The sequence below is a fragment of the Sturnira hondurensis genome, unplaced genomic scaffold (genome assembly GCF_014824575.4).
Source record: "Sturnira hondurensis isolate 20B ecotype Veracruz unplaced genomic scaffold, ASM1482457v3 Scaffold0006413, whole genome shotgun sequence".
Classification (NCBI taxonomy): Eukaryota; Metazoa; Chordata; class Mammalia; order Chiroptera; family Phyllostomidae; genus Sturnira; species Sturnira hondurensis.
Window position 1 is genome coordinate 35,261,911 of NW_028079044.1, and position 13,973 is coordinate 35,275,883.

A 13,973-nucleotide genomic window follows, 5' to 3' on the forward strand; every position below is an offset into this window, starting at 1 on the left:
AGATTATTCTCCAAAAATTGTTCGGTAATTAACTAAAGGTATACCAGCAGTGCATGTTACCACTGTTTTTTTCTTTCAGGAGTGTGTTTTCAATGTGGTAGTTATTACCTCCAATGAGGTGAAAACTGGTTCTTGAGGGTCATAGAGTCTTAGATATTAATTATGATGGTATCTTACAAAGATCAATTCTACCTTACCAATCTTATTCCATGGTACTTAATTTCATGGAGCTGGAGCTGGGAGTCTCTTAGATGAATGCTATTGAATAAACTGAGAAATATTGCTCAAAGTTATGTTTCTTGCTTGAAATTGTCTTTTTCAGACTTGACGTTAGAGTAAGAATTGGGTCACTAACTCCTAATCCAGTGATCTCACCATAGCACCAACGCTTCTCAAATGTGGTATTTATTACATTGATAACACCTAAGGGAGGATGTTTAGGTCATGAGAAATGGAAATTATTGTTATTCTGTTCATCTGAATGACCTATCTTTATTGTGCTAGTTTATTTGGTTTAATTTGAAAATTGATTTACAATGTTTTCTATAACTTATAAATAAAAACTCACTTATACTTTTCTTTTTCCTTTCTTTTCAAATAATCTTTATCAGGTTTTAGTGTTAAGTTGAACTTAATAAAATGAGTTGAAACATTTTAACCATATTTCTAAGCTGAATTATTCAAATAAAGTAATGACCCTTTTCTATCTGCAGATTCAAGACTTTCTTTAACTTAAGGAAATGTTCTGGAGTTTTTATTTATTTCATTATTCCATTCTTTTGATCCTTTTATTTTCCACCTAGAATTTCTATTGTTTATATATTCAAGTCTCCAAACTACATGGCAATTCTTTTATACTCTCTCTTTTGAAATTTATCTATTTTTTCCTCTGGAAACAATCTTTCACTGGATCTTTCACACTAACAACTAGAGTTTTGGCAGAAATGAATTTCTTTTTAGGTCTTCTTAGAAAAAAATCTAAATTTTAAAATCATCAGTCAAACTCTAGAAAGTGTTTCTCTCTTATTCTAATTATAATATTAAGATTTCTCATAACTTTTAAAGTTACTACAAATTTCTCTTTTAATGCTTCCATAATTCAAATTAATGTATAGCTGCTGTTACTATGTATTTAACTTTGTCTTTCTTCTCTCTGATTACTTAATTCCCTTAAGTATGTGGTTATTTATATTAGCTATTTTCAGTTTTCTGTTTACTTATTCTGGATACAAATTTAAATGTTATAGAGACAACAAAAATTTTAACATACTGCACAGATATAACTTCTGTTCAGGACTGTTCATATACTCTTCTAATCACATTACCCATTCCCTTTTCATGCTACTAAACAACGAATGGGTCAAGACTGAAATTAGGGAAGAAATAAAAAAGTTTCTGGAAACACATGAAAATGATCTCACAAAAACCCCAAACGTATGGGACACAGTGAAGGCAGTCCTGAGAGGGAAGTTCATAGCACTACAGGTTTACCTAAAGAAGAGAGAAACATTTCAAACAAATAACCTAACCCGATGCACAGGAAGTTTTAAGTCTACAGTGACAAGCCCTTTCTGCTCTCTCCCCTTGTGTGGGGGGAATCTACAGCCTCCTATACATCCTCTAAGTTCCACCAGCTGATTTACTTGCTACATTACCCTAGAGAGGGTGGTGGGTGGGAATAAGTTCAAACCAACATCTTCATTTAATTCCTAATAGCAAACATCTTACTAGCTACTCTTTTTTTAAAGGTCTTTCTGACAATTAAAAAAAGTGTGGTGATTATTTAAAGAGCATTGGAGGTAATAGAGAGAAGGCTGTATGAAAAATTTTCTAAAATTATATGGAAATATAATTTTTGAATTCCATCAGGTATCTTGAATACCTGGTGGAATCTACTGTATCATATAAATAAGTTTCTGTTTTAGATAACAGAAATAATTTACTTGTCTTCAATAACACCAAACCAAATGTTGAGGTCTTGTTAGTGCAGAAATGTGTTTAGTTTGATTATAGAAGATTCAACTTTTCATTTAAGATTATTATTAATCAGGGATAATTCAGAAGCAAGGATTAGAAAAATAACTTGCCCTGGCTGGTGTGGCTCAGTGGATTGAGCACGGGCCTGCCAACCAAAGGATTGAGGTTCGATTCCCAGTCAGGGCACATGCCTGGGTTGCAGGCCAGTTCCCAGCAGGGGACACACGAGAGGCAACCATACAGTGATATTTCTCTCCCTCTCTCCTTCCCTTCCCCTCTAAAGATAAATAAATAAAATCTTTAAGAAAAAGACATAACTTTTGTGTCTGTGAATTTCAAATGTTCAATATTCTCAGAAGTCCAATTCTGAGTACATTTGTTTTATAAAATGAAATATTTTATAAGCTCAGTAAATCTGGTGGATCCTATTTGTGTTAATATTATCAAAGTAACCACAAAGAACAGTTTCATTTTATTTCCCTTACTTCCCATCAATATATAATTTGATTCCCATGTTAAGTATATATAATTGTCTTTTGGATTTCAACTAGTTCTGATTTCATGTTGTAGACACATTGAGAGAACTTCCAGTCTCTGTCAATGCAGTCAAATAAAGGGAAAATATAAACTAACCAAGTAATTACAATAACTAAGTAAACAAAAATTGGTTGTTGAAAAAATTTTAAGTCTCTTCTAACAATTTTTCTCTCTCAAATTTTTTATGGCAATAAAAATGTTTAATGGTAGCAAGTACCATTACTTTACTCGATATTTATATTTATATATATTGCTATATATAACAATGTAAAAAGTAACAAAGTAATTTAACAATATTTCCATGCATGTGTTTGGTTCTGGGAATAAAAATTGAAAAAATATTAAGATATCCTTTTTAACTCAAAGAAAATTTTAAAAAATAATCTAATATTTTCTATTATGGGAGAAACATTTATTTCGGACCTTTGTATGTTTTTAAGCTAGAAGCATACTTTCTTCTTTTTAAAAGAAACTTTTTAGAGAAATAATTTAAAGAATAATTACTGAAAGAAAGGGCATGAAAAGACAAATATTAAAAAAAAAAAACAGGAAAAAAATTATCTGATGCCCATCTGGGAGGACCTAATTCAATACCAAAATGCAGGAACTACAGTTTATTTCACAATGTATAGTCGAAAGGTAGAAAACAAATGCTAAAGAAGCATTACTATAATTAAAAAAGTACAATGAAGCGTGATTATCCAACCATGAATTTTAAAAGTATGTACAAAATTATTAAATCCAGTGAAAAGCAAGTGTTAGGAAGGCTTCCAAAAAAGAAGAACTTTATAGTAATAAGTCAATGCTGTTTAACTGGTAAATAAAATCCTTCAAATGTATTCAAATAACTATGGAAGCATAAAGGCAACAAGGAAGGACAATGTAGTGTAGCCAAAACAAATTACTTTTGAAGGAGACATGAGTACAAAGCATACAACTACGAGAGCATAAAAAATGTACCTTTCACTTAAAAGTAAATTTACCATACAGCGATTACCATAACAGAAATGTAAGAAACTTTTATTTAAGATTGTTACTTCTCACAATTCTATTCTTACTAAAATCAGGATCTTTAAGAATAGTTTTATTGAAATGGGCCTATTTTTCCTTTTCAAGATGTACTGTGAATTATTATCATTATTTTCAGCATATATCTTAATCAATCTCTAATTTCATCAGAAATTACAGAGCTAAAAAATTACATAACTGTGTAACAAATTTTAGTTGGAAAGGAATAGACAGTGTTACCTACAGAAACATTCTTAGTTACTGAACACCGAATTCAGATCCTGAAGACTTATTTTTATCCCAAATATGGAATTTCAAGTCAATTTAAGAATTAATATCATGAGAGACATTGAGTGCTTTTATAATGTTAATAAAGTTATTTGATAAGACTCTAATTTGTTAAAAGGTTGCGATTAATTTGGTAGTCTAACAGTGGAACAGACTAGAACTTAATATTGCCATTTTTCAATTACCGAACCTTTTGTAATGGATCAGGGCTTGAAATTAGTTACAGTGTCCAGAGCCTCCTAAGTCTGGAAGGTCAAACCCTATTTTGATGAACTATCAACCCTTGAAACCATTGTTAATTTTATAATACGTGTATGATTAGAAGGCATATAATCAGCAATTTTTCCAATGAATTATCAAGAAAGATGTTATTTAAACCTAAGAGCAGAAAGTACATAAAAAGTACAATCAAAAGAGATAAATTACACATGTACTCAAGTGTACAAACCTTCAAATTATTCCTACTCACGAACACTAGAATTTTCATTTTTGGTCACTTGTTTTATAGATTGATTTGGAAATGTAAATACGTTTTTTTCTAGCAAGGTAAGACACCAAATTCTGAATGAAAAAGAAAGAATACGTTTGAAAAGGACTATATTCCAAACCTTATATGTTCCTCCAAATTAATGTGAAACAGAGCAGAGAACATTTGTTTGCATTCAAATATTTGTATCTTGGAAAAAGCTATACTGTGTTTCCTCAGTTACAAGAGCTGAGGTATTTTAGTGAGGAAGTTGGGGGCACAACAAACAGCTGTCTTTTCAGGGCCATTAGCTGACTGGTTATGTAACAAAGTTGACGTCCCAACTTTACAGTTCAAGTTGTGTGGGCTGTCATTAATTATTTCACGTCTGTGGTCCTCAGTAGAAGAGAGCTTGGAGGCTTTTGTGAGGCCTAACACATCACGTTAGGCTAATGGATATTTAGAGAGTGTGTTTGAAAGGAGTGATGAAGGATTAGCAGTGAACAGCAATAAGCAGAGATGGTACGTGAGTGTGGTAGTTGTATGAGCTCACTGATACACTGGAAAATGTTTAACAACCAGCTCTCAAACCAACAAAACTCGGAGTGTATATGCTCATACAGTTTTTAAAATGACTTTTATCGGTGGAAGAAGAGGTTGACAAACATTTTCTGAAAAGGATGAGATAGTAAATATTTTAGGCTGTTGGGGTCAGAACATCTCTGTTAAAACTACTCATTCCTCTCACTGTCACAGAAGCAGCTACGAACAGTGTGTAAACGAATGAATGTGACCTTCTCCCAACAAAATTTTACTTACAAGAATGGGTCTCAGGCCCATTTTTTTCCCTTAGACTGTCATTTGGGAAATCCCTCATTTAAAGGATGTATAGCACACAATTTAAAAATAGTAATAAAATACACAACATCCATTGTTACAAGTCCCACAGAGTTGATTGTTACAAAATGCTTTCAATGTCTTTTGCCAAACTGTTTTATCTGCATCTTATCATTGCCTACTGACAAACAACAGTAGTTTCTAAATGAATATTACTGGATATTTTTGTTAGACAAAAGTGAAATATAAAAAAAAGTTATATCAGAAATTCACGAATGTGTAAATAATATGAATAATTTTTCTAAGTTGAATAGTTTTCAAATACTAGCAAAGGTATTTTTTTTCAAATTGTGGTGCCATTCATGATGTACAAATAACGAGCAAAACAATACATCAGGTCAGGATTGGTGGTGCTTGCCAATTTCTGCAGTATAAAGGCCCCAACTGTGACCATGATCACCCTAGCAATGAACGTCGCTGAATGAAGAGTTGGGAAGAGATGTGCACTTGGGTGCAGTATCTCCACCAGAGAGATGCAACATGCATGACTAACATAAAAAACACAGGCAATAGTCAAAGCAGTAAAACAATTAGGATATTAAAGTGTATTCATTACTCTTGTTTTTGCTGTAATTTAAATGTAAGTAAATTTAATAGTAATTTAATTTTTAATAGTGACTATGTATAACACCAAGCTCACAAAATTACTGAACATCTAACAATAGGCTCTTAGAAGTAGCACACCCACACAATCAGGTGTAGGTTAGGAAAACAGCTGGAAAATAATACATCTTAGAAAACAACAAGAACACATTAATAACCTTCTTATCACACTCCTAAAAGATGTTATTAATCAAGTTCTTCAAATATCATTTTTTAATAAATATGACACCAATTGTCCTAACCCTTTCTTTGGACTTTCAAAATTAATTCTGAGCTATTTTGCTGACTCTTTTTCATAATCACCCATTTAGTCTACATTCTGCATAAGAAATAAATCTTAAAGTGCATAATGCTCACTTTGATAGAAAGATTCCCTTGAATTTTGTCTGCTAAACAGCAGCAAAAATGAAACAGTATTTCTGATTAGTATTCAGCTTTTGTTCTATCAGGCTGATAATGGGAACTCTTCATTGTTAATTGTTTAGAGTCGACATCTAATTAAACTCCTCCTATAAATGTTAATTGAAAGAATTAATTACATTACATATTTTGAGTGAGAGTTTGGGAAGTTCAATATTCTTGCCCATTGAAAAGAGTAAAACCAAAGAAGGATACACTTGTAATTCCCAAACTTAGGGTCATCGGATAATCTGGAGAAATTTATTAAAATACATAACCCTAAGTGCAGACCAATGGGAACATTTTTTTTCAGGTTTAATGAGTCAGAAAATCTGTCAGTGGCACCAGAAATAGACTACCTAGAAGGATCATATAACCCTTTACACTTGCTATAAAGTTTACTAGTGTACTTATAAATAACTAAAGTAGTTTGTGGTAAGTGGGAGGGAGAGAGAGGATGAGTGAGTGAGCAGCAGCCTAGATTGTGAGTTCTCACAGAGGAAAAGTGTGTGTGTGTGTGTGTGTGTGTGTGTGTGTGTGTGCAGTTAAGACAAAGGATCTTTCATTCTTAGAGGACTTGGGTCCCACAATGTCCACAATGTTCTCAAAGGAAACAATGAGAATGTTTCCTTTTTCCTTGGGGGGGGGGGTCCATCTGACTGCCTGTGCTTGTCTAACTCTACCTGTGCCATTAGATGTCTGTGAACTATTAGTTGTCTATGGAATTAATGGGCGGAAACAGGTAACATTAGTAATTTACATCTTACACTGATGGAAGAGACCATGGAGACAGACTTGGAGTGTAAAAGCCCATGATCCCAAACTGTCTCTATAAAGTGCTTTGTAGAAGTTATTTTAAAGTAACAATTTAAATTCCAGGTAGATTACTGGTAGGGGAATTACTGAATTTGCATGTTTCTATTTTAATATTTAGCATGTAATATTTTCAATTTGGGGAATTACTCTAAGAAAATTACCAAAAACCATCTTAAAAATTGCTTGGAATATAAATTTCTATCCCCTCATTAATGAAGGGAATTCATTATTTAATGAAATTGAATAGTGTATTAAATTGATTTTTTTGGCCTGCCTTTATCTCTCACCATCACACCCCCATCACTTTTGTCACTTATTACTGACGACCTACTCTTCCTCAATGTAACACATGTCACAAGTACCTAAAACTTTACTCCAAACAAGTACGACTTTAGTCAGACAGCATGCTGAGGAAGCACACACGAGCTATTTTATTTTAAAAGATATAAACTGTTATTCCAAATTAATTTTACAATAATAAACATTATTCATGCATACATTACTCATGCATTCATTCATGAAAAAGGAATGAATATGTTTCAGCATCCCAGAGGAAAAAATATCCTAGGAAAAATGGGGAAGCATTTCCTGACCTTCAGACAGAAATACATGTTTATTATGTCTCTGTATATTACAGACTAGTGGCTGGGCTTACTCGACTTTCTGTCTTAATATATCCTCCCCCATATTTAGTGTAATGAACAAAAGTGCAAAGAAGAGAAATGGACCTAAATTAATACTAAAATTTTATGTGTTTAGGTGTACTGCAGGAAATCTTTCCCATGTCTATGAACCTTACATGCATACAGCACTGTTTGTGTTAGAGAACCATGAATTATCATCAAAATAATACTCTATTTTTAAAAGAAGAAAATAACCAACACACAAAAATCACTGCTTCTATAAGAGATAAGGCAACATGAGATAGCGTAATTATTTTCAAGATTGTGAAAACAGAATTTGGTTGTTTATTGATATGTTTACTTTTATTCCAATCATATATAAAATTACATTTATCAAAACCTTACTTCGAAAATATGAATCAGTAAATATGGAAATATTTATTTGCCTAAAATGAAATCTTTTAGAGGACATCTGATTATTTCCAAATTTTAATACAAGTAACTAATTTTATTCTAAATGTTTATTATTAACAGCAAAATTTGTAAAATAATGTATGAATATTAAATTTTAATTATAGCTTCATAAATATAAATTTGATAGTAATATTTGCAAAGAATTATCCATCTGTTAACAAAAGTAACTTTAATAAACAACAAAATAAAAATGTTTATTACTATATTTCTTGAATAAAAGACTATTCTGTTAATTATGATTTATATATAAACATTTATTGAATATAAGATATCTGGCATGGAAGTGTTTTGTGTTGATATTAATAAAACATTAAACTTTTTGTATCATAAAATAAAAGTTACTTATAAACATTGGAAACCAAATACTTTATCTCAATAAAAATAATATTACAAAAATGGGAAATAATATATAATTTAAATCTATGGACAGTAGCATCAACTTACAGTTGATTATGTATGCATACACATGTATTAATATATACTTAATGACTAAAACAATCAAAATACAAGTATGTCTGATGTCACTTACCTTAAGAACATCTCCTTGTGCTAAATGAAATGTTCTGGCTGAAATATTGATTCCCTTTCCTGCTTGAACCTGAATACTATAAATGCATTCATGGTTGTTTTCATAGTTGAGTGGATAATTTGGAGAGAGCAAAATTCCTTCATTACTTGTTGCAGATGCACCACATTCAGCTGCAGGTAAAACAGAATATTGAAGTACAGTTTAATAGAAAGCATTACCATTTTCAAGTAATGTAATGTATGAGTGTGTAAATGTATTTCATTTTAACTACAGCCTAACAGGAAAATAATGTACAGAATGGCTATGTGCTATAGATGATTCATTATTATATGGGAAGAACTGCCTGTGGTCAGGACACTTGTGCATAAATGGAAATATAGAATAATTTCAGTACCTCATCTCCTTCCCCATGAAAGTATAGCAATGGAAAGGATGAGAGCAAAAGATTTTCAGAATATATTTTAAGTTTCTAGATCTTTGACTAATTCATTACTTTTAATCTTATAGTTTAATTATTTAAAGTAAAAAAGTTGAGAAATTAATTTGGTTTTATAATGATTCTAATTGTATCTTTTTATTTTTACTTTTGAATTTGACCTCTTCCTCCCAATAGTCAGCATTCTCCTGACCCAAGAACTTCAGTAACAAAAAGTAAATGAACACTACATTGTCTTGGAAAACTATAGAACAAGTAAAACCCACTAACCAATAATAATAACAAATTTGGCATCTTTAGAAATGGTATCACCATTCAGTTTAAAAGACAGAATGGATTAAGACATTCTCTTTATCAGTATATGGTACTGCTAATTCTCCAGAACTAATTATGCAAAATGTGTAGACATGTCTAACCATTTTGAGAGAATTAGAAATTTCTTATTTATTTTTTAAATGTAATTTTAACTTATTTCTTAAAAAGACTGTAGCAATATTGCAATATCAAACAAGGTCTTACAATCCCCAAACACTTTCCTTATATCTCAAAAACTAATGAACTCTTTTCAATCTTATCTAATAATTTGCTTCATATTAGCATTACCATAGGGTGAGTTATGTTTTTAAAGGATTAACTAACCGGAATATATATAAAGTCATTATATTCCAGAAATCAGATTTTTTAAATAAAAATTCATGGGAACAGTCATAGGAAGTATAAAAGAGAGTGACAATGAACTGCTTTACCTTTTAAATGACTGAACATTAACAAAACTAAGGCAAAAGACAAAAAGCCTAAGGAGAAAATGAAAATGATCAAGATTGAGCAATCGTTATATCAACATAGTATAAAATAATAAAAACTAATGATGTGATGCTAAAAATCAACTTGTCCTGTGAAGAAATATAGCTCAATATAGTTCTTTCAAATTTATTTCAAGGAAAGCAAAACAAAACAAACCTTACAGACTCCCAATACTAATTTAAATTAGTTTGTTACTTAAGTATGTTCAAACATAAAAATAGATCCTTATGCTGTTAGCTGTGTACAATTATAATACCAAACCAAGTTCACAACCACAGGAACAAAACTATAAAAATAGTAAAAATAAAAGGACAACAAGTATCTAAGGTGGCACAGATTTTGTCTCCCTGAAATTAAATTGCCCTTGGCAATGTGAGTAAAGAGCCAGCTGCCAGAGGACTGGCTTTTGGAGTTTGCTATGTCTTTCATTACATTGTGCTGTGCAATGATTCAGTTCTTCTGCATCTTATACTTTTCTGAGCTGCTGAGACACTTTCACGGGTGTGATGTAAAATGATACCATGAGTCCTTCATTTAGTGGAAAAGAGTCATTTAAATTTTAAGTCTTCCTCCTTTCCTTCTCACTTGCTTATTAGAACCTAAGTACACTTGTGAGGACATGAAGATAAATGTATTGAACCATACAGATGATCCAGAATGCAAACATATTTTTATAAACTTGATTGTGAAAGAATGCAAACAGTTTTAAAGTGTTATAACATCATGGGGGTCTGACAATATATTTTTGATGCCAGCTTGCAAAACATTGATATATTGATTAAGAGCACATGCTTTAAAATTTGGAGATTTAGTTTTCAAAACTAAGCTCTTTCTTCTATCTGTATATTTTTAGCAAGTTATTTATTCTCTATCTTAAACCTCAATAGTGTTTTTATTACAATGGGAATGATAACACCCTCCTCCCAGGATGTTTGGTTTCTCTGTGTATGAATTGAAAATACATGTACACTGATAATACCTGTAGAAAATTAGCAAAGGGCTGGCATACAACAACAGCTTGATAAAGTAAAGTGATCATTATGAGTATTTTTTAAAATTTTTATTTATTTATCTTTAAAGGAGAAGGGAAGGAGAGAGGGAGAAAAATATCAGTGTGTGGTTGCCTCTTGTGCATCCCCTGCCCAGAACTGGCCTGCAACCCAGGCATGTGCTCTGACTGGAAATCGAACCACGATTCTCTAGTAAGCTGGCCTGCGCTCAATCCACTGAGCTACACCAGCCAGGGCCTCATTATCAGGCCCTGGCCTCATATTATTTTAAATATGAATAGTAATGCTGGCACCATGTAATACATACACACAGAAAAAGAATTCTGGATATTTATATTGTCCCTAATGTGACTGTCTAGGTGTATACAGATTTTTATATGTGAAAAGCTGGAGGACTCTTCCTAATTTTGGAGAAGCACTTATGATATTAAAATTATTTTAACAGCTTATATAAACTGAGATTTTGCTCAGTAAAAAGTTGGTTCAGCTACACTTTACAATATACTAATAATTTATTGTTCACTTTTCAACATTTGAATAGGCTGTTAGAACTTTCTGCCACAAACATTACTAAATTTATACTGTATAATTTAAAGACAGTTTGTTATTATCTGAAAAGTAACTTGCTTTTCTTATAATTTAATATTTCAGTTGCTTTAAAATGGATATGAAGGACTTGTTATTTGGTAAAAATAAAAGGAGGACTTAAACCAGAATAAACAAAATTAAGAAAGAAAATGTCAATGAAGTTGGCACCTTTTTCATTTAATCAAGGATAACTATAAGTTTGGGGTGCAGAGGAAAATGTACTGACCCTTGTCGACATGTACTAACGATTTCAGGAAAACAACAGAGCGCTATAGAAGCATAGGCACCTTCTCAGCTTGGAGCTGCACGCAACTACCTGCGTTTAATACCAATGAAGCCAATTCTGTATTTATTCCTCACCACAACCTGCAGGGGAAAAACTCTTCTGAGAGTTTTAGAGATGAAGACACCAAAGTGAGCCTTCTTGCTGAAACCAAACAGATTGTATCAGAGCTGGGACTCACATCTGTCATTGCACATGGTCTTAATCCAAATACTTTTTAGTGTGACAGGAGGCACTATTAATAATTATCCTATAGGACTAAAGAAATAGTTGTGTAAATTTATACATACTCATATAATATATATATATATATGCACATATATTTATAATCCTTTATACATAATTAGTAACATTCAGAATGATTATTTTATTTGAAAGGAGGATCTTGAAATATAACATATTTAAAAAAATTCAACCCTGGCTGGTGGAGCTCAGTGGATTGAGTGCCAGCCTGAGAACCAAAGTGTAGCTGATTCAATCCACAGTCAGGGTACATGCCTGGGTTGCTGGCCGGGTTCCCAGTACAGGGTGTGTGAGAGGCAACCACACATTGATGTTTTTCTCCCTCCTTCCCTTCCCCTCTTTCTAAAAATAAATAAATTAATAAAATCTTTCATAAACCCTTATTTCAAAATGTACAACTTATACATACAGGAAAATGGACACAATTTTTTCAATAAGAATTTTAATAAAGTGCATGGGCTGAGAACCAAAGAGTCGCTGGTTCGATTCCCAGTCAGGGCACATGCCTGGGTGGCAGGCCAGCTCCTCACTGTGGGGCATGTGAGAGGCAACCACACATTGATGTTTCTCTCCCTCCCTTCTCCTCTCTCTAAAAATAAATAAATAAAACCTTAAAAAAACTTACAAAAAAGAATTTGAATAAAATAAATTATTTACTAACAGTAGGTTAAGGAGGAACTTATTTCACCAAAGAACTGAGCTCCAGGAGCTAGGTAATTAATAAAAATGTATTTTTCCATGGAATCCAATCTTTGATTTTATCTTTGAATTTAAAATATCATATCAATGACCAGAGAGGAGAGGGGAGAGAATTTCAGGGGAAAAGGGGAAGGGTTTGCAGAAACAAGTATACAGGACACATGGGTAAAAACTAGGGGGGAATGGAAATGGGAGGGAGGTGGGGAGGGGTGGGGGGTGGGATAGGATGGGAGTAAAAGGCAGAAAGCTGTACTTGAAAAACAATTAAAATTTAAAAATAAATAAAAATACTACAAAAGAAAAAAATAATAACACGTACTAAATACTGGCTTCCCAGTACCCAACGCAGCGCTAACATTTACCTGTATCATCTCTATTTCTGCCTTTCAGCTGCAGCCGTCTTGTTCGCCAATTGAAACTGAACAAGATTTAGTGTTGAAATTAACAACAAATTTTGCACAGTGTGACCATATGCCTAAGTCTAGCAATGAACATGCTTCCATCTCTGTTGTGTAATAAGCCGACACAATGATATTTTCCAAATGCAAATCTGATCTCGTACTTTTCGCCTAAGACTTACTCATCATCGGCAAGTCAGAGTCCACGGAATGTCATACAAGTCCATTTTTTAATGTGAACACGGTCTAGCTTTCTAGCTATCAACTATCATTCTCTCCCCTGGCCTTTGTAATTCGGCTTTCCTGAATGACTGGCCCTTTGCCACCGTCTCACACTCTTGGCCTTTCTACTTGCACTTTTCTCTGCATGTAAGCATCGTTTCAGGCCCCAAGGGATGTGATTCCAGAGTCCAAATAAAGAAAAAAAATGCTGTGATATGGAATTATACTATTATGACTCTTTCAAGCATCGGGGTGCATAAATAGTATAAATGAAATAAATGAAATAATGTCATTGAATTATCAAGGATAATTCTCACAAATAGTCATGGCTGCAATGTTATGAATGTATGAAAAAATCATAACTACAAATTTTCACTGTATAGGACATGAACATAACAGCAATTTTTTCATAAAGCATACTTAAATGAGAAGATATGAGTACTGGCAAACTGTGATTGAATATTTTCAAGATATGTTAAAGTTAACTGAGAAAAAGAGCAACCAGCAGAACAGCTAGCCCAAGAGAGAAGGGTGGTTAGTGGAGAGATATAGGTGGTTAGTGGTGGTTATCTCCTGGGGAGATATAGTTACATAAAACAACCAACTACATGAAGAAAGGGGGTTTGAGTAAAAAAAATCCTAGAAATTCAAGCGGCAAAGGTGAATTGAAAAC

At 32.6% G+C, this 13,973-nt stretch overlaps 1 protein-coding gene across 3 annotated transcripts in view; it reads right to left on the minus strand.

Annotated features, from left to right (window-relative positions):
• The window catches only part of CSMD3 (CUB and Sushi multiple domains 3), a 935,029-nt gene that overhangs the window by 297,845 nt on the left and 623,211 nt on the right, over positions 1-13,973 (minus strand). For all 3 annotated transcript variants that reach the window (XM_037048422.1, XM_037048421.1, XM_037048420.1), the window contains one exon: positions 8,618-8,787. In XM_037048422.1, coding sequence (XP_036904317.1) covers positions 8,618-8,787 — 170 coding nt within the window. The remainder of the gene's footprint in view (positions 1-8,617; positions 8,788-13,973) is intronic.